Consider the following 22,183-nt stretch of genomic DNA (forward strand, 5'->3'; position numbering starts at 1 on the left):
CCACTTCCTCTCTTCCTCCCACTCCCTCCACACAACCTCCACCCCACCCTCTTATATAAAAAATCTTTATGCTTGTTATTTAAAATGAACTATCTTATCTTTTGGCCTGTGGAGGAGGGGATCTTAGGGAAGGACTCTTGGTTTTCCAGCTGAGGAAGCTGAGGCTGGTGAAGGCAGTGAGCTGGAGCAGGGCCATAGCATATGGGAGTTAGGGACAGAAGGGGGACTGAGGCAAGACCACTCTGTCACCAGCTCAGCTTCATTCCACAGTAACAAACCATATTCTGGAAGCATTTCTATAACAATATTATTTTTAAAGAATTCCTTGAGCTTTTAATTTTAACTTAGAAAATACTTTGGGGGCAGCGGGTTATGCGAACAAAAGGGCGGTACCGGTTATGAAGTACAGAAAGGATCAGATAAAGGAGTGGATTATCTGAGCATACATGTTAGGAGCATCTGCGACAAGATTTCCAGGGGAAATTAGTGGAGAAAGAGAGCGAAGACCTCACATTCAGTTTCTCTTTGAAAAAGGAGAAAGATATTACGTCTGAGGTGTGTGACTTCCCTTGCAGCTAACAATGTCGAGAGCACCCTGGCGCTCTGAGAACACTGGAGATGAAGCGTGCTTTTCCTCAGGGGGAAGGGTACCAGCTGCATCACGCTTTTAGCAACTGTCCCCAACCTCCCACCCTCATGGCCTCACCCACTGATTCCCAGAGCAAGGCTGGTGAGGTAAACAAACTTGGGTCCCTTTCCTGGCCAAAAAAGGCCGAGCCTCTGCTTGCCTTCCAGGCGGCCTCCGTGCACCCCATCTGCTCCCCGGACTAGAGATAATGAGATAGGCAGTCACTTTCAGAGGGAGCCAGGGAAGCACATTTGGAAGAGAGGTGTATGAAAAGTGGAAGGGAAAACAAATGTCTTCCTAATGAAGCAATTACCACGATAGTTAAAAGATAGCTAAGTGACTACAAGGCAACTACAGATAGAGTCTACCCTGGCATAGGCTTCTCCCCAATTGTCCCGTGGAGAATAGACGCAGCAGTGACCGCTCCTGACGAATGAAAGGCATCCCCAAATGGCACCTATTGCTTCTTTCAGCTCTCCTGAAAGGCAGGCCCTTGCAGAGAGTCACCTTTTAATCTGTGGCTATGCTAGCAAGTGGCAAATGACCATTCTACTGGGAACCGATTCCCAAGCGAAAAATACCACGGTGCTTCTTCTTTAATTAACAGCCTTTTCACATTGCTAGCACATTAAAGCCAGCCCGAAGAACACCCGTGCTTATGTAATCAATGTCACAGCGTCTCTGCCTAAAGGAATAATAAATGTTCGGGCTCGGCGCTAAGTGAAAACCTGTTCCCCAAGACTTTCACCTCCATAAAGATGGGCTCATAAAAAAAAAATCGAAAAAGGGAAAAATTGGAATTTGGTCTCATGAGGATAAAAAGGCTAGTGTTAATAATTAACAGGGAGAGTGAAGAGGAGTCAAATTAGCCATAATAGAGCCCAGAGTGACTGGCAAAGTCACCTCTCATTATCAAAAAACTCATTAAGAAATGAAGAGGTGGAAATCCCGCTGGGCTATTCTCACACTCAGGCTGTATCCGAGATTATTTTTCAGATTTCTTTCAAGTGAAGAACTGTTAGGTCACCATATTGTATATTAGGTTAATCTTCAAGCTTTGAAATATGAAGGACTGACACCTGCGTGTCATTCCACCCCCAGTGCTTAAATGAGCTGTGTGTCTGCAGTCCACGAAGCGGTGTTTATAGAGTTAGCTGTATATACATACACAGGGAACAATGCAGAAAGGGTATAAATTCTACATTACACCTTGGTTGTGTGCCAGCAGTTTTAGGGATAGCTCCTCTCAAATGATGGGATGAATTGAACTCTAATCCCTAGAGATGATTGAATTTTAAATTATACAACAGAATTTATTCTCCTGAACAGAAAAAGGAAAGAGTTATAAAAGCAGCAGTCAGTATTTTCCATCCTTGGAATTCCGCAGGACAACTCCAGTTTCTATGTCTCACGTAGACATTTCTGAAACCATTTCAATCCTCATTTGCTCTACTTAGGATTTGCTTGCTTAAAGATAACAACAACCTGCTCTAACAGGTGCCTGTGTCCGTCACAGAAGATGTACAGAAACATTTATGAATTCTGCTTCTCAACCTCAAAAGACCCAGGCTTGACTAACAATGAGCCTGCTGCAGCTACACACACTTGCTTCCACTACGGGAGAAGAAGGTATTATGGGACCTGACTACAAACATCAGAAAGCTGTGGCCCATGGAATAAAATCAGACTTTCACCCCTGGCTCTGATGTTAAAGAATCTCATAAAGTCAGCCCGAGGACTGCTGGAGATGAAGGCATTGTGGTCCCGAGCTTTGGTTAAAAATTCCTACAGAGTTGTGCCTGAATAAAACTCATATAAAACAAAATATGTGGATAAAGTAAGAAATGATTCCTGTCTCTAAGAAGCATGAAAATTAGTGGTCAATAGGAACATTTCTATGTTACTAAATATAAAATAATAAATGGTTATAGCAGATAAACAGCTCAGTCTCTGTTCTAGCCCCTGAAAGTTTTTATTTATAGTTACAAAATTACATTTGTTATATTGATTGTATCCATTCAATAGGTATATTTACCTTTCTTGCCCCCAAAGTAAGAAACACTGTAACATCTAAGCTTTCAGTTGTCACCTCCCTTTAGATATATTATGTACATACATGTGTCTGTTTATAGTTAGCATATAAGTTAAATATTGGTAAACCATATAAAATTGCTTTTCAAAAATTTTACTGTGAGTTCGAGACCAGCCTGGTCTACAAGAGCTAGTTCCAGGACAGGCTCCAAAACCACAGAGAAACCCTGTCTCAAAAAATCAAAAAAAAAAAAAAAAATTTAGCTGATTGAGGCTAGCAAAACTCAGTGAGTAAAGGCACTTTCAGTCAAGTCTAATGGCCTGAGTTCAATTCTCAGGACCCACTTGGTGGAAGAGTGTAGTGTTAAGCGGCGGGGCTGTGTTCCTGGCACCCAGCTGCCCGCATGGCTAGCTTTACCTGAAATAATTACACGGAAACTGTATTCTTTTAAACACTGCCTGGCCCGGCTAGTTCCAGCTCTTACACATCGATCTAACCCATTTCTAATAATCTGTGTAGCTCCATGAGCTGGCTTACCAGGAAAGATCTTAACCTGTGTCTGTCTGGAGTGGGAGAATCATGGTGACTCTCTGACTCAGCTTCTTTCTCCCAGCATTGTGTTCTGTTTACTCCACCCACCTAACGGTTGGCCTATCAAGGGGCCTAGGCAGTTTCTTTACTAATAAGAAATCACTCCCACATCAGAAGAGAATTGATTCCATCAAGTTATTCTCTTATTTACACACACACACACACACACACACACACACACAGAGAGAGAGAGAGAGAGAGAGAGAGAGAGAGAGAGAGTCACTCTCTACACACAAAAGTAAGTAAATAAGTGTGTTAAAATGTAAGTGAATGGTTAAAGAAATCCACTGTGCTTTCTACTTAAATTGAGTGGGAAGCTATCGTAACTTCTATTAGAAGTGTATGCAGGAAGCACATTTATTGAGTGAGCATTTAATAAGCCAGGCTCTCGGCTGGGTGCACGACGCTGCTGTCAGCCACAAGTCTCCTCACTTCCCTCCTGAAATGCCGACTCAGATTTGCTGTGCTGCTTGTCTTTGTTCTGTGTATATGTAAACCTGAAGAATGACTATTAATTTTATACCTTAATCCATTGTCTAAGTCTTGCTGCATGTTGGTAGAATTTGTATTCCCTTGAATAACTATCTCAAAGCAAAGTCTCTTGGTTTGTCTTGTGGTTGGTGGTGTTTACTTTGTTTTGTTATCCATTACAAATTACCCTTTTACTTATAAAATAACCAATTAGAATTTGAGGGAGAATAATCATTCTTACCAGTAATTCACTAATGCCAACTAATTGGAAGGCAGAGCAGCAACATAAAAGTAGATTATATAGTTCAAGAGAGAGCAGCATATGTTTACCCTGAAAACAATACATGAACACCTCATTTGCCTATTCATTTTACTCAGTAATCATTGTCTCAGTAATTTTTTATTAATTAGATCGTAAAGTATGTTGAAATATTGCTATTAAAAGCCTCTGTCAAGTACTTTTTATTTATTAATTATTGGAGACATTCAAACTAATTAGGCCCTCTGCATCCTGAGTTTTGCTTTATTTAGGCCTTTTTCTTCCTTTCCTGTTATTTTTACTAGTACTATAAGATATCATATCAGGCATGTTGCTTCATTCTCTAACAAGGTGATATTTCAGTACGTGGAATCTGGGAAGAAATGGTTATTTTGGTCAGTTAGGTGCTGAACCTCCATTTAAGTAGCTGTAGCCATCTTTTTAAGATTCCAGGACAATTCGTGGCTCCTCCACACCTGGAGTACAATGTCAGATATAATCTTGACACTGGGGGAGGTGCTGTGAGTCTGAGACTAGTCTGGTCAACATCGCGGGTACGAGGCCAATACGCCAGGACCACACAGCGAGAAAAATAAGGAAGAAAGAAACCTCCTTGGATGAAGCCAGGTTGAACACCTGCCCTTTCCAGTGTATTGTTGCAATGGTGCCTTGTAAAGCCATGGGTTAAACAGGTGACGGCAGCAAATCCTTACCACAGGAGAAGACTCCTGATGCCTCAGGCTACCTCTGAGAGGGGCTTCCGTCTGCTGGAAGTAGGGTGAGAGCTGGCAGATGGGCAAGCAGGGAAGAGCACACGGTGACTGACAGGTGTGAATTTCTGTAGCCGTGCTGTGCCACACTAGTGTGCTCTCCCTGCCTCTCCCCTGCCTCTCCTTTCTTCCTGCTCTTTCCTCCCCACTCTCTATGTACTGTTGCTCCCCCGCCTCTCCTTCCCGTCTCCCCTCATCTGTTTCACTGTACCCTTTTCTCCCTTTCCCCCATCTCTCTCTGCTTTTATTTCTCTGTAATTACAAACTAATACTGTCAGGTTTTCTTGATTTTCTTTTTAAAAAAAAATGGGGCTTTTAAAAAATCAAAAAGGAAGGCAAGAGATATATCGCATTGTTAGAACAAGTACCTAGAACCTGAGTTCAGCCCCAGCCCTACCAAAAATTAAAGGCAAGTGTCAGCTGAAATTGGAACAAACGTCTAGCCAAAATTCATTATTTGTTATAGAAATTCATAGGAAGTATAGCTAATCTTCATTTTCTCCAAGTCATGCATGAAATAATCACATTGCTAGTAGTAATAACTGACCAAAAAAATTCTATTTGTGCCATATCCATTAAAATAAGAAGGCCTCTTATCAAGTAGAAATTTTAGCAACCCGATCTATGGATCATAATAGAATTTATCATGACAGTATTGTCTAATAACATATCTTATATAAAATGTGAAGAATATACAGGCCTCAATTGGCTATATAGCTGTCATTTGATGCAGTATTCCAAAAAAAATATAGTAGCTGTTCTTGTGTCCAAAATATTCATTCATACATCCAACACCTAAACACTACTGTCAGCCAGGCCTTGGCTCAATACTGAGAAAACATATGATCCCTACCTCAAGGACTAGTGCTGACATAAGGAGGAAGGAGAGAGGGATACCTGTAGAGGGAGAAAAAGACATCAACTAACAGGGTTTAAACAGGAAAACATGGAAAAGCCAATAACCGGTCAAGGAAGAGGGGGCAGAATAAAGTATTAGTAAAATGATATGAGGATTTGAGTGACTCAAGAAAATGAAGTTTATGCCACAGGAAATACGGGCCACAAGCACCAGAAATTGACTGGAGAGGCCATGGTAGGGTGTCATTGAGAGCCCCATGCCTTGCTGAAGCTTTCAGGTTTGTTGGAGGGCCACATGGAAGGACTGTACTGTGGGGGTGGGGGATAGTTTTACTTCTTTTGTAAACCCTCCTGCTTGACGCTGTGAGCAGATGAGCTGACCAAGGGAAAAATAGGGACCCAAAGGCCAATTAGGAAATGACTGCATGAGTCATTGCAGACGAGAAGAACAGACTGCGTAGCAGCCGCAGAGATAAGCAGAGGACCAACCAGGTGCAAAGACCGGNGAGACACACCGGTCTTGTTTACTGACTGGATGTAGAGAGTGAAGAAAAGACTGTGACACTCAACTCAGCAATGCTGGTGTAGAGATGAGATTGGAAATCTCCACTCTGACTCGGGTACGAATATAGAGACTGGGAAATGTAATGTAATGCTTTTATTTATTTTAATGTATTTAATTTATTAATTCTTTTTCACACAATATTTTTGATCATATACTTGTCCCTCCCCCACATCCTCCCAGATCTTCTTTATCTCCTTACCCACTCCAAGCTATTTCTTTCGCCTAAAAAACAAACTAAATAAATAAAGCAGGAAAAGTAACAAAATAGCAACAACAACAAAGAAAATCAAAACATACAAGACAATGAAGCCAGTACTTTCCAAGTACATTTAAAGACAACACTTGCCGGAAGTACCTGTGATTCAACTGCCACTTGATCTTAGAATTATTGCAACATTTAATAACGTCATTGAATAGAATTATTTTAGATTTCTGTCTTTTATTAAACTGTGAATTCACTGCCAAATCACCTGATATCTCTGTAAAGTAGCTTTTGACTTGAAGAGTTGCAGGCTCATCTGTAATTGTTATAATTTGTCAAAATTGTTTACCGGTCTTGGAGCAGTAAAACGGTAACAGTGGTTAGCAGTATGCTCAAAAAGGAGAAGCTGGATGGAGTTCTTTCCTTGTTTCTTGTTTGTTTGTTGTCAGTGCTGCGCTATAAGAATAAAGTTTAGTCATACAGTCTTGGTGGACAGCAGTGTAAAACTGTCTGGTTTTAATAAAGATGATATTATCAGCCTACACATTTTCTTATAAATGCAATTCACTATTTTTATAGGTCTTAAAATATTAATCCACGGATACTAGGTTGACAGATGGACAAGTAGACAGGCAATATTTTATGGTAACCTAAATAAAAAAATTGTGATTTTTATGATATAGAGAGATTAACATGTGGCTTTGGTGTTAAATGCAGGTTCTATTGCCTAGTAACTGAATGACCTTAGGTAAATTTCCTAATCTCTTTACAATCTTCCTTTCTTCTTAGAGATTTTGGGACAGTTAAGTGACAAGAATGTATAATACAACTAACACAGTGCTTGACACTCCAAAAATACTTATATAGAGGAGGAGGAGAGATATTAAGCAAAGATATAGTCAATAAGATTTCATTACATTTCTTAATTGGACTGTCATAATGATTTTGATATTTCAGGTGAGAACATGTTAGCCTTAAAGCTTGGTATCTTTATTTAGGTGACATTTGGTGAAAGGGTAACTGAATTACACCTTGGACTGTGTTGTCTAGTTTTGTGACTTGTATCTCTGGGAATAAATGAAATATCTTCTTTCTGTGTACTAATGAAACCATCATAAGATGATAATAGTCTTCTCAATAGCACATTTACCACTAACTATAATTTCTCTACTTGAATAAGAGACCTTTGCATACCAATAAGCAAGAAAAGATTTCTTTAGTGGTATGCCTGTATACCCACAGAGATCAGAGGTCCAAGTCGTGTGTATTCCTTAATTGTATTGCTTATACCTTATATTTTGGAGACAGTGTCTCCCAGTGAAGCTGGAACTCCTAGATTCAACAATCCAGGCAAGGCATGAGATACCCATTTTCCTGCTTTCCAGCACTGAGGTTACAGGTGTGCATCACTGCACCTAGCTTTTCCAAATGCAGGTCCTCCATTGTAGATTTATCTGTTTGTTCGTTTGATTTGTTTTTTAACGACAAGGAAAAACTAATTCACATGAGAGATAGAACAAAATCAGTATTGCACATTCTGGACCTATTCCACCCTCACAAGTCCAGTTTTCCCCACCCTTTGACAAAATTATAAATCACAGAAATACACTGAGAGCATTCCCTAAACATGTTATGTTAGTGAATGGCATGAGCTTTGTCCAGGTCTTAAGACCGTCTGTTCATTTTTATATAAAGAAAATAACATGAGAAGATGTCATATTAACCATAAGACCAGACTGCTGGAGTTTCTAGAGAGTAGACTTGTCATGGCTCAACATGTGCAGATGTTCAAATCCAATGAAGTGAAGGAAATTGATGAGAGATTATTTTTTATCATCTTCCACTTCTGACACCTTCATCAAAACTACTATCATCATCCTTTACCTAGAACTTGTCACTGGCCACCTCTTCTCTTTTCTTGATGACCTCCACTTGCCATACAGTGACCAGAAAGACCAGGTTCTATCATTCCTTTACTGACAAGTGCCATTGTCTCTGGAAAACTCCCACAGTGTCCTAGAACCTAGCTTCCCCCAAAAATTACTCTTCCCTTTCCTGACTGTGTTCCTTATCTTTGTAGGACACCAGCTCAGTCCCCTTGAAGTTTTATGCTAGCTGTTTCTTCCACCCAGTAAACCCCTCCCCACTACAGAGTTCCCATGGGAAACTTCTGATATTCAGATTAAATTTAAATCCTAGCTCATCTCCTCACATATGCCTCTCCTGACCAATGACTGCAAGTGTGTGTGAGTTTGTACATGTATGTGCATACATGCATGTGTGCATGTGTGTATTTTGAGACAGGGTTTCTCTGTAGCTCTGGCTGTCCTGAAACTCACTCTGTAAATCAGACTGGCCTTGCACTCACAGAGATCAACCTGCCTCTGCTTCTCAAGTGCTGATGTGGTAACGATGTATTTTTAATGAGTATATTTTCAGTTTGAAGATATGAAACATTCATAAATGTGCTTAGGATATATTTGAGAAAAATTTACAATGTATACTAATACTAATCAAAATATTAAAATTCCTTCAATCTCAGTTAGCATTGCTTAGTACTTTCCTGCATAGTCTGTCCTTTCCAGGTGCAGCTTAGCCTCATCCTGTAACCTGTTTTAATGAAATTGTGACCTTTGCATGGAAAGCATCAATCTCCAGGAAGAGATAGGTACACCCTGTCCAATAGTCTTAACCAAGTAGAACAAAATGTAAGATTTCTACAGTCCCTCTACAAAGAGTGTTCCAAACCTAAATTCTTCAGACTAATGGAAAACTAAGAGATAAAATGTGCTGCTTTTAAATACAGAGGCATCGGGAATGAACATGTAGGTTACTGGTAGAGCATTTACCTAATATACAAAAACCCTAGGTTCAACCCCCAAAACCACTAAAGACACAAAAAGTAATGAACTAATTTGAATACTCAGAAATAAATCTCCAAGTACCTAAAAAAAAAAACTCGTGAATCAGAATGGATATTCCTGGGGCCACAGCCATCCTCCCAGGTGAATGCAAAGGTATAGTTCTTAGATGTGATCAAGCTTACCTCACATCACTGAACAGGTTTAGCTTTTGCATCCGCGATACACAACCTAGCAAGGGTATTCTGACTCTGCTTAATTGCTGCATTTACATGTGTCAGGACCTTCTGTGGAGGCAGCAGTTCCCTTGAATTTACAGTAAGTGGTCATGTGCCTATGTGTTAAATCTCTTAGGAAGTACAAACATACCACCTGCTTAGAACCTTTTACAGAAATAGAATCTATTTTTGTTTTGACAAGCATCTATGCAAGGCTAATTATAATTTTGAGATAATTTCCATGATATAATATTCAATATAATGAACAAAATCCATTATCATCTATCTGTATTCTGTCAGTTTTCCCCTGTGAGACTCTTTAAGAAAATCGAAATTCCACTTATTTTTTTTTCCTGAGTAGCTGATATTATCTCTCTGACAAATACTGTTTCTTCTTGCTTCTTTCAGCACTTTTGTGTAATGGAAAATTTCACAAACATTTGCAAGAGATCTTTGTGCCCTTGGTTGTCCGCTACGTGGACCTGATGGAGTCTGCCATTGCCCAGTCAATCCACAGAGGTTTTGAGCAAGAGACATGGCAGCCTGTCAAGTAGGTATTCCGGTGTCCATAGCGCACCGGTCCTGGTCTTGACCTTATGACTTTACCTACAGCCGTCTGTGGTTATTGCTTATGGTGTCCCCTTCCCACGTTGTTTGTTTCTTTACAGGAATATCGCCAACAGTCTTCCCAATGTAGCTCTTCCAAAAGTTCCAAGTCTGCCTCTTAATCTTCCACAGATTCCTAGCTTTTCTACTCCTCCGTGGATGGCTTCTTTATATGAGTCCACGTGTGTATCCCTCACTTACTTCCTGGTGTTGTGTTAGCTAGTGCATGGCCTGGGCTGTCTTCCGTGCAGATGTGTTCAGAGTGCATGGCGTTGATCACTGTTGGTTGAAGAGTACTGTCTTTGGCTTTATGCGTTGGAGTGTTTTAAGCTATTAAGCTGACCTTAGCATTTTGATGATAAGTGATAGAGGTTGAAAGAAAGAAAGCACACTGGTTTTATGTTGTTCGTGTCTATTCTGTGTGGCAGATTCTTTTTTTTTTTTAAATCCCAGATTGTAGAATCTCTCCTAAGTAGTCCAACCCTGAATTTCCTATGTTGATAATTGTGGTAAATTCAAGGATGCTTGCGTTCAGCTTTCTTACTGCCCACATCCTTGACTTTGTACATGAAGAAAACCATCACAAAAGGGTTTCAATTGCATCATATTGAGTGGTTTTTTATCTTAGTGTTAACAACAATGAAGCAGAATTAGACCTTGCCGGGAAATAAGTGCTCCCAATACCAGGATGTTCTTCTGCCGCTCCTCTCCTGAAATTGCAAATTGAAAAACTTGCAATTTTAAGGTATTCTTGATACCTTTACAAGCCACATTCATTTACTTCAGCCTGTGGCGAACCTACCTACTACAGACTAAGAGATATTATGGGAAAGGTCTCTAAAACTGAATAGGTCTCACATTAAACCTTAACTTGTGAATTGTAAATCTTTCTTAGCCTCACATTCCTTGGTTTGAAAATGGTTGATTCCTAATTTATAGATAGTTTGGTGGGGGGAAAGCAGGAACACTGTATAAAAGTGTCTGGCACATACTAAGCTTTTTTATAAATAATTACTGCTATTGGAACATGCTAGTTGTCCAAGAAATGGTGATTACTTCTCTGTATTATTGTCCCATTGTTATTATTTACAGTTTTCCTCTTTTGGAAAGGCAGAGCCTTGTAGCAATCTAATGAAGTTACATACTTAGTTTACAGTTGTAAAAAGTCAGTAAATCTTATGCCCATGATCTCATACTAACTCAGTTAGCACAACTATAAGACAAAAATTACAGAGAATTTATCCATGTGTTCAGAATTTGCTGTGTTCTAGATACAGTGCCAAGTTCTTTATCTCATTTTATCATTATAACCACTCTGTAAGGTAAGTGTCACTACCTCCATTTCACAGTTTAAAAACTGTCATTCCCGAGTAAATTAACAAGAGAAAAAAAAAGCTATAATTGATAGACAAATTATAAATGATAGGCAAAATTTGAACCCACACTCGTTGGCCCTCTAAACTCTTCACATGCTTCACTTTTTATTCTGCTTCAACAGAACAGACTGCTCAAAAACTTAACTAACTTTCTCTGTACCCACCACCCACCATCAAATCTATTCGATCTTGCATATATCCAATCAGGAAAACAAAGAGAAAGAGACCAAGAAAGAGAGCAATAGCCTGTGAAAAAGCTTGGTAGCATTCTCCCAAGTTAAACACCATCATAGACTGAAAACATGACTAGGTTATAGTCCTCCGTGTCAATCATTTTCTTAGAGTTAGTTGCTTTGTGCCCTTGGACTATATAGCGTGATTTCTGTGTATGCTCAGACATTACATTTATAGGATAAGGAACCTTTCTAAATTTATGATTTTGATCTTTCTACTGGTGTATAATTTTACTTTTCCTCCTCCTTCTCTATCTACATATTTACTAGCACAGTGTTGTGGACATTATCCTGTATCATTTAGTTTCTTATTACTATTGTTAGCTTGGAGGTGTATGGAAAACCTGAGCCCTTTCTTTTGTTGTTGTTCAAACCCTTAACAAAGTGACATACATTAAGACAAGAATCATGGCAAATGCCTAATGATGGCTTCATTGTCCTAGGCAAATACAAAGTGTCAAAAGTTGATCTCAATGATATTTACCAATATTATTAGGTTCTTTGTTGTCATAGTGACCATGGTTATTCATAATGTTATGATGTTATTGCAATTCTCGTTTTACATTGGAGCATGTTTATTGTACAAAATAATGAGTTTCATTCTGAAAGTCTTACACATATGGATCATAATTTACTCTGATACATCGTGGCCTACCCTTCCTGTCCCCTCCTCTTCCAGCAGTCCCCGTTCTGTTCCCAAATAGTTTTCCTACTTCTACTTTCAGGTCTTTTTGTTCTTTTGAAGTCTAAGTCCAGAGTATTGGCAACACCATGTAACACTTGTCTTTCTGAGCCTGGCATTTTTATATTCATTTTCCTACTGTGTAAATCAGTTCTTCTTGATGTTTTGTTATAAAACATTGAAAAATAAGAAATATTTCCATTTTGGGTTAAAATTAAAGAATTTACTACCAGTAGAATGAAAAAGTGCTTTGAGCAACTCAACTAAGGTGATAGATCACTAGAAGAACAAGCCCCTATGTAGGCCCTAGGTTTGATCTCAAGTTGACTAAGGTGATAGATCAGTAAGAGAGCAAGCCTCTAATGGAGGCCCTAGGTTTGACCCCAACACCAATAAGTAAATAAATAAATAAACAAACAAACAAATAAAAAGGTGGCTTTGACAAAGTTGCCCCTGGCTGGCATTACAGCTTCTGGCTGATATGTAGCAGCCATCAATACCTGCCATCATTGGTAACTTCTTGGGCATAGAAGCAGAAATGATGCCAATGCCTCTTGGGACACTGATAGGGCATACAACACAGAGCCACAGCAACCTCTGACCTTGCACAGAACAGTATATGGCTTGCCAATCTTTTCCCCCAAGTAGCCTCTCCACACAGGAATGATGGAAAGCTTGACCAAGGTGATGCGCCTCAGATGGCAGTGGCTACCTCATTGGAGTATTTAACTCTAAGACCAACATGTCCATTATAGTCCTCAATAGTGACAAAAGCCTTGAACCTGGTCCTCTGTGGCCCAAGTCTGCTTCTGCACTAGCATGATCCTTAGAACCTCATCCTTCGGGGATATTCCTAGGAAAAATTTAATGTGGTGGTCCAGCTTGGTGATGGGATCCACTCCTTGTCTTCATCTTTACCTCCATGAGCCTCACAGCCTTGACCATGACCACAGCCTCTACAATGACCAGAAGCTGCCGTACCCTCCTAATCCTGGGTCCCGGGTCCAGCTGCAACAGCATCATCTGCCATTTGATGCTTTCCCAGAGAAGAAGGCTCCCAACGTTTTTAAAAAAGAAAGAACCAGATGATCCCTTCCTATCTCTCTCTCTCTAGATAGTGTCATCATTTGGGAGGGGGCGGCAGTACAGGTGATTGTCATTAGCCCTGCAGATAAATGTCATTGAGCTAAATTTCGACTGACTTAGAGAATTTACCAGCATCCATTATTCACATTTGAGTTCTTTAATCTGTAAGTAATATTTTTAGGACTAGGTCACTGATTAGAAATAATCTTAAAATGCAAAGTCTCTGAATAAATAGCAGGTTATCTGAACCAAATCCAGAGAAAACCTATTTATATTTTTTCATCTATTCAATTATAACAGACACTTATTAGACTAATTAAATTTCCAGTTAAACACATTGATTGTCTCTAATTTTAACATAGCATTAAGCAGAAGAAAACCATGGTCATGTCTTTATCAAGTAGAATTCACATTTTGTGTAAAAAAAAATTAATAGATTTATCTTGGCTATGAGATCTTGTTTTGTTTTGATGATAATTTTTGTTGGTGGTGTATTGAGAAAGCATGCAGATTTCCAAAGTTACAGTCCTCCAAAATTTATTAGCCAGCGTTGCCTCTTGCCAAGTACCTCCAATTAAAGCACAGCTCTTCTAACTCTACCCACTGGATCCATGAGGGGAGATTGCCTGCCCTGTTGTTCTTCTCGCGTCTTTCTGGTACATGTGATCCGTGTGAAGAGGGCATTGTCTTCCACATTCTTCACGGCACTGTCAGTGCAGCCTTGTCAGGTCTTTACTGATGCTGCATGCGGCACACATTAAGGTGCAGAGACAGTCCATCAGGAAAGTTCGGCGTGCGCTATTCAGTTTTGTCATGATTGGTCCCCTGAGAACTTCACTCCGAAGACGACTTGGCTAGACCAGGAGATCCTGAGAAATTCCTGGCAGAACGGCTAGAGATAGCAACTTAAATTGGAGATAGAGCTGAGACGCGGAGGCCAGGGTGCAGGGCAGAAACCACGCTTTTAATTAGCCAGGGCAAGGGTGACTTTTCCAAAGCTCGCTAATTGAGTTATATTTAGCTAAACATTGGGGTCGTTTAAAATAATTTGTTTTAAAGTCTCCAGTGTGCCCTTGTAATGAGTGGGTTTTATTTCTTGCATTTTGTTCTACAAAGTAAGAATATAAATTTAGTGTAATAAATGTGAAGCAGTTATTAGGACACTGAGAACAAATAAATCAGACCTTTTTTTTTTTTTCTTTTTACTTCTGCTTTGCTCTGATTTCACGGCTGAGTCTCAATATGTTCTAATGTAGGAGTATTTTACTTTCAAACATCTGTCATCCTATCCACTGGATACTTGGCTCATGGAAAGTAGTGATGGTATCACTTGCTCAAATAACATACAAACTCTGCTGCAGATTACCTTCATACATGGTGTGAAAATACCATTTCCTAGAGTAGTTTTCTCACTGTAGTGAATGCTGGCTAAGTCATGCATAAAGACTGGAAATGCATGATTTGGCTCCAACTTCAGAGCACCTCACATGCCACTTCTGTGTTAGACAATTTCTGTAATGTTAGATTTTAGTCATAAGCTAGAAGCAGCATAAAGCAGTTCAAACTTAAAGCAAAGGTTTTCCTTCCTACCTAACCTATTATTTTCTGTGTGCTCCGTTCTTGTAGATAGAAGCCACAGTGACGACAGAGGTGTAGGTACATGGACGGCAGTAAGGTATTAATAGATGTGTGCGCTCAAGTTTTCTCGCACAAAACACTTTTCCAAATCTAGAAGTGAAGATAATTTTATGTATTCATCATTATCTTAGAAATTGGTAAAGAATGCTTAAAATATTTGTCCTATGCACAGCTTGATTTCTATTTTGTTTTGTTTTGTTGAGACAGGGTTTCTCTGTGTAACAATCCTAGCTCTCCTGGAACTAGCTCTTGTAGACCAGGCTGGCCTCGAACTCATAGAGATTCATCTGCCTCTGCTTCTGCCTCTGCCTCTGTCTTCTAAAGGCTTGTGCCCCCACTGCCCGGCTACACAGCTTGATATCTTGTCTTTTGTCTTTGTACCCAGTTTTGTCCCATTTGCAAAAGCTCACTACTGCATCTATTTCTCTCATGTTCTTTTTGCCTTACCCCGTTAACAAGTTGAAAGGAGGACTTAGAACGCCAACCCAAGAGAAGCCTGGCTCATGAGAGATTGTATGTGGTCTGTTCTTCACTGATGGCAATGGCGCAGAAAGGAAAATCAGCGGATGGGTGGTCCATGTTGTTGTTAATGCTGCAAGTTCATAGTGCTCTTTGTTCTTCCTCTTTCTTCTAGCAATGGCTCAGCAACATCTGAAGACCTGTTCTGGAAACTGGATGCACTGCAAATGTTTGTCTATGACCTACATTGGCCAGAACAAGAATTTGCCCACCACTTAGAGCAGAGACTTAAACTTATGGCCAGTGATATGATAGAGGCCTGTGTCAAAAGGTAGATGTGTGTTTCAAGTTGCTGCTTGGTATGCTAGCACCTATCATATGCCACAGTTTACCAAATACCCGTTATTAATCACCACAGGGAAGAAATGAGTATGAACCACTGTCTCAAAATGTCCTGGATATTGCATTCTCTGACAATAGGGTGTTAATAGGTGTGAGCATACAAGTTTTCTTGCATAAAATACTTTTCCAAATCTGGAAGAGAAGATAATTTTATGATATTTTTAAGATAATTTTAATATATTTTTTCTTAATTCTGAGAACCCATGTCATTGATGAACTCAGTCTGACGATACTGTTTTCAGGTCTCCCACCCATTTCTCTAATCAGTAGCACCTACATTATATTAATCACATCAACCATGCGGGTCTCTCTAGGAGTACTGTGATTTATATTCCCAAAATAGCATCTCCTCAGACATCCAGAAACGGTCTACTGAGTTCTCATGCCTTATGTATTGTGTCTGTGTGCAGTGAAGTGGCCAGATAAGGTCAAAATACAATTAGCACCATCCACGTCCCGAGGTTACTCACTGCTTTCTGGAATTCGCCAGTTACATCAGACGATGTAGCGGTGTGCATTCCTCGGCACTTAACCAGAAATAAGTCAAAGACTTCAGAGTCTTGCAAATATCCTTTTATTTGTAAACAGTTCTTGCAGTGTTAGCATAGCATGCTAATAAGTCAAATGTCTCCTGTGCCTCTACTTATGATGTGTTTACTTGTGTCTTTGATTTTGGGGAGAGTACACATGAGTAACATTCAAATATTAGTTGGAACAACTGAGTACCCATACCAAGTATTTAAACACATTGAGCCAAGAAAGTCCAGTTCTTAAAGTAATGTGAATGCCCTCCTAAGACAAGACTGTGATTGCATTATTCAATTTTTAAAACTCTCTCAGCTGTGAGTTACAAGTCTCAAATCTGTAGGTCAGATTATGGTGGTGAGGGGATCTTTAACAAAAGCCTATCTAAATTACCTGTTTCATAAGTTTTTACCTGTAACATCAGGCATTTAAGAGGCAATTTAAATGACATAAAAGGATTGTCATTTTCTGTGGTTTGTTAGTTTTCCAGCTTTCTAGACTGGTACCTTTTTGTTTCATTCTGCATGAACACACAGGATGTCTTCTGCATAAATGCAAAAAGAACATGTAGTTTTTCTACTTGGATATTAACTTAGGCACTAAGTAAAATTCTCATCAAATATGGCACATGAGATAGAACCAACGGCTTCATTTGGATGTCTGTATTGCCTTGAATGGCTGCATAAACTAGCACTCAAAATACCACCTGGTGAAGAACACAAACTCTGTTCTTCCATAGAAACATCACAGTCTAAGCCCTATCTGAGAAAGCTGCATAGAACAGCCCAGCAGGTCCCAATCCCCTACTCCCTAGCTCCAACAGGCTACTTACTCTGTTTTCTGCTTGTCTTATATTATCAGCTTGTAGAATTGATTTCACTTTTACAATTGGGTAGGATGTGTGTCGGGATCTCTTACTCTAATTCATGTTTTAATAACTAGAACAAGAGCTGCGTTTGAACTCAAGCTGCAAAAGGCAAACAAAACCACCGACTTGCGCATCCCAGCTTCCGTGTGCACCATGTTTAATGTATTAGTGGATGCTAAAAAACAAAGCACCAAGCTTTGTGCCCTGGATGGAGGACAGGAGGTAAGTCCTAGGGGTCAGTAGTGTGACAGGGAGGATCCTCTGCTCTGGACAGCCTCTCCTTTTGTTTATAAGCCTGCTAAAACTGCCCAAGTGGTCTTTAATTTTCCGTATACCATTTTGGTGTTGATGATTTACATAAACATTGCTTGTTGCAAGCAAATAAGAAAGCTAAAATTATGCCTACTTTGTTTATACAAATTTAGAAGACTCAAGAGTTTGCATCCATAAAAGCAAGGCACAAAAATGATTGCATATGGAAAACTTTATTTATATAGAAGTTTCCTTTTTTAAGGATCAAGTAGACACTAGTTCTTACTGGGCCAAGTGAGTTTGCTCCGTGGGTAAAGGTCTCCGAACTTGCCACCAAACCCAATGACCTCAGTTTCATATTTGGGACCCAAGCAGTGGGACTTAAATTGCTACAAATTGTACTTTGTCCTCTACACAATGCCAAGGACCCACCCCACCTCTACCTCCATAAACACGCACGCAGAATAAATCAAAATGCAGTTTAAATTTCAATAAACATACTAGTTCTCGCTAATAAAAAGTTCATTATTTCACTTTTAAGTTTTGTTTGTTTGTTTTAAACTCAAAACTCTGCAACATCATGATTTGTTTTTGTTGAAAGTGTTGATTGGGTAAAAATGGATCCGTATTTGTAGATCTCAGTGTTTGCATTTTTACATTGACATTTTGTGTCCTTTCCTTTTGTCATTACTTTTTTCATCGTTTCTTTGTTCTTCCCCATGTTCTCCTTCATCATTACCTCATTTTTCCTCCATCACATGATCCAGTTTAGGAGCCAATGGGTAAGTCTCCTGTTTTTTTTTTTTTTCGGTTTGGTTTGGAGTTTTCCACATTCGTGGGTGGGGGAGGGTGTTGTTTGCTTTTGGAAAAGCCTGTCTTCCATTTTAGAATGATATACTCTTTGCTTTCATCTTTTTCAAATTAAAATAATATTCTATTTTCAAGTTTTTTAAGACATCTAGTGTATCTACAAAATTACCAGCATGTAAATGCTTATACTTTAAAAGATGTCAGACAGGGACTTTTTCTCTCGGGCTACAGAATCTACAAACTATTCTTACATTCTGAAAAGATAAAATTACTTAAAGCCAAGTGAATTCAGCATCCTTTAAACCAAAGTCCAAATAAATATGCAGAGAGAGTGACTTATTATTTTCAAGTATGTAGATACAGTTTATACTTCCTGTAGAACATAGAGTTGGAGCTTTAGGTGATCATGAACCCTATGTCAGGGAAACTCCTAAGTACTGGTATCAGGGGGCTACACCCATGCGCAAGGTCACTTCATACTGAAGAATACAAATGTGGATTTCAATAATCCTCAATAACCTAGGATGTAAGTATCAGCCTTCACTGGTAGGGAGGCATCAGTCTGCACCATGAGACCCATACTAACCCCTAGAAGATTGCCCTAAAGTGATACCTGACCTTTGGAGGTTAAGGCCCTTGAATTTTCATGCATACGTGATTGACCAGATTGCATTCTGTTATTGTCATCATTCAGTATTATTTTTCTTCTGTTACCATATTCATTCTTATAAATCACTGTGCCGAAACCTGAAAACCAAATATCCGGACCTTACTTACTTAGCTAGCAATTTTATAGACTTGGCTAAGTACAAAGGAAGCTAAGAATACTTACTATGTGAACTTCTTTCTTATTTAACCCAGGTATAAATATTAGCTATTTGGATTTCATTTATAGTCATGTATATATGCTCGTATTTTTCTTTGTGCAATTTAAGGAGAAGATATATTTCTAATACAATATCATAAGTCATACAGATATATAAGTAACTGATCTGCCAGTGTTACAGGATGTTCGGTAGTTATTGTCTGATCACTCACAACGTGATTTATTGCTTCTTATTATCCAAACGAGCCGCTGGCATGGATGCTAATGGCCCCTAATCACCTCTTCATGTTTTTCAACACCCAGATGTAAGCCTTTGCTGTCAATCTGAGAATATTATCTTAAGTGGCTTCATAAGCTCATTGTTCTCTCATCTAGATGATGGAATCATCTTCCCACAAATACTGAGCGAATATATTAGTTCTAATATGTACACAGTACCTACAATGTACCAGGCTCTTGTTAAATATGTGTTGAACAATGAACAGGCTGATGTATTATCACTGCTCTAAAATTCTTCCCCTGCAAGAAATGATTCATTCTAGTATTTAAAAGAGAAGTAGCCACTGCATACACCAACGACAAGCCAAGTGATTCTTTACATTAAGAAGTGAGTCGTTTTGAAGAGGAATCTGCTACTGTTCATTATGTCTGCACCTGTACCTTCTCACCAGAGACAATTAGTTCCCTACAACTTTCACACAATTAATGTAGTTCAAAATGTGCAGGTGTAAAACCTATTAGCAACCCTGAAAAGTAGTAAACAAGTACAAAAGAAAAGGATTGTAAAGTTGCTTTTAATCTCCAATAGATACACTTACAGAATTGTTCAGTTCCTCCCTCTGTCTGCCTCCCTGTCCCTCTGTTTCTCTCTGTGTGTCTGTCTTTCTGTCTCTGTCTCTCTCTTTGTCTCTCTGTCTCTGTCTCCCTCTGCCTCTCTGTCTCTTTTCTTTCTCTGTCTCTCTCTGTCTCTGCCTCTCTCCTCTCTGCCAGGATTTGAAATTGTTCCAGAGAGTAACAGAGTTGTTAACAAAACTAGATTAATGGACAGTTCAAAAACATGTAAAACATGTACTATGAATGAAATTATGAATGAAACAGAAAGGAAGCTAACTCACTAAACTCTAATAATTTGTTATGAATGTATTGTCATTGATGAAATTAAAAATCCCTCCACTCCTAACCACACCAATGACCTGCCTGTGTCCCCAGATCGCAATTCTATTTTCTTTTGTGATATGTGATGATGCAAAGATGCTCTCTGAGGCCCAGTATAGGGGTTAATGAAGTGATTAGTGACTGAATGGTCTACTCACATGACAGGTGTTTATAATGAGTCAGCAGACTTAGGCCAGTCCCGCAGGACTGATGTTGAGATCATAAAACCACCATATTGTTTTAAATCCTTAGTATCCATTACTATACAGAAGCAGATGACTACCTATGCTGTAGACCTCCATCTACCCTCTGAGCCACGTCACCCTGGTCCCATTGACTGAGAATGAAGAAGTGAGAATGTGAACAAATCATTGAGTAGCTCAGGTGAACCAGTGGTCCTACTTGGACAGGACTAGTTATTTGTTAAAGGGGAGTTCTCCCATTCCCAGAAGAAGCAGACCAATCCTACTAATGCAACCCAAAACAAGGGCCAAAGTCTAGGCTGCACTGGCGTTTGGTCAGTCTCAGTTTCCAACATATTTGCATGTGAACAGTCCAGTGAAATGATGCTATCCAACTGAGTGGAGCAATGCCAGGATTTCAAATGTGCCTGAGCTGTGAAGCAAGGAATTCTAAATGATTGCCCAAATGTAAATTGAGATTCAGTCTCAGAAGAGGAAACCTGTTTGCTTTTGAGGGCAGATGTGGAAAAAAATCAGCTTGCAACTGAGCTACACTCTGCCAACACTGTGGCACTTAGGACTAGCAATTTGACTTGAAAAGGCCCAATAAGAATAATTGTAGGGGGCTGGAGAGATGGCTCAGAGGTTAAGAGCATTGCCTGCTCTTCCAAAGGTCCTGAGTTCAGTCCCCAGCAACCACATGGTGGCTCACAACTGTCTGTAATGGGGTCTGGTGCCCTCTTCTGACCTGCAAGCGTACACACAGACAGAATATTGTATACATAATAAATAAATAAACATTAAATTTTTTTTAAAAAAAGAATATTTTTAAATAAATGTAAATGTTTTTACAAGAATTTGCAAGGGTTTTGAAGCTGGGGAGATGGCTTAATCAACAAAGTGCTTGCTATATGAGCATAAGGACCTGAATTCAGTCCCTGGAAGCGGCCTGCAAATGCTTGGGATGCAGGATTGCACTCTGAGATCATGGAAGCAGAAACAGAAGGACCCCTGGGATGTGTTGGTTTGCATGTCTAGCCAAATTGGAAATCCCCCAGACCATTGAGAGACCCTGTATCAACAAACAAGATAAACAACTGCCAAAGAATGGCCCAAGGTTGACCTCTAACTTGCATGTATATACACACCCGTACACACACATATCACACACATACACACACACACACACACATATATCATTTATAAAAGTTTTTTGTAGTCAGGGACAAAAACTTTCTAAATTTTTATCAACGATGTTATCTGTTCATTGAAGTGGAAAACAATGTGTTGGTTTTAGCTTAGGCAATAAAGATAGCTTTACAGAAAAATTCTGTTTGTTGCTATCTTGTGATTTAGAGTGTTACCTTTTATCTTGGGAAGCCACCAGGTCTATTGAATAATTTAATAGCTTTCTTATACCTGTTTTGGCATACCCATATAACCCATACCTATGGTTTGCTGTCTTTGCAGAATGGATACCTAAAATATGGATGTTCATACTACATTTTGGCTGGTGTTCCCAGATGATGGGATGAATCTATAGCAGCTGACTCCCATAGTGTTTAAAATCTAGTAACCCCATACTTACTGACCTTTGAAATAATAGATTAAAGGTTTTGATCCTTTTG

The 22,183-nt window shown here is 39.4% G+C and overlaps 1 protein-coding gene across 5 annotated transcripts in view; it reads left to right on the top strand.

Moving 5' to 3' along the window:
* Positions 1–22,183, top strand: part of Cadps2 (calcium dependent secretion activator 2) — a 533,470-nt gene that overhangs the window by 457,122 nt on the left and 54,165 nt on the right. For 2 of the 5 annotated variants that reach the window (XM_050145944.1, XM_050145946.1), the window contains 4 exons: positions 9,864–10,005; positions 15,711–15,866; positions 17,405–17,552; positions 18,350–18,364. In XM_050145944.1, the coding sequence (XP_050001901.1) occupies positions 9,864–10,005; positions 15,711–15,866; positions 17,405–17,552; positions 18,350–18,364 (461 nt within the window). Of the gene's footprint in view, positions 1–9,863; positions 10,006–10,123; positions 10,244–15,710; positions 15,867–17,404; positions 17,553–18,349; positions 18,365–22,183 lie in introns of all 5 variants that reach the window. The other 3 variants (XM_050145945.1, XM_050145947.1, XM_050145948.1) reach the window with 2 other exon arrangements.

Source organism: Alexandromys fortis, unplaced genomic scaffold, assembly GCF_014885135.2.
Source record: "Alexandromys fortis isolate MF-2015 unplaced genomic scaffold, M_Fortis_MF-2015_v1.1 scaffold_34, whole genome shotgun sequence".
Lineage (NCBI taxonomy): Eukaryota > Metazoa > Chordata > Mammalia > Rodentia > Cricetidae > Alexandromys > Alexandromys fortis.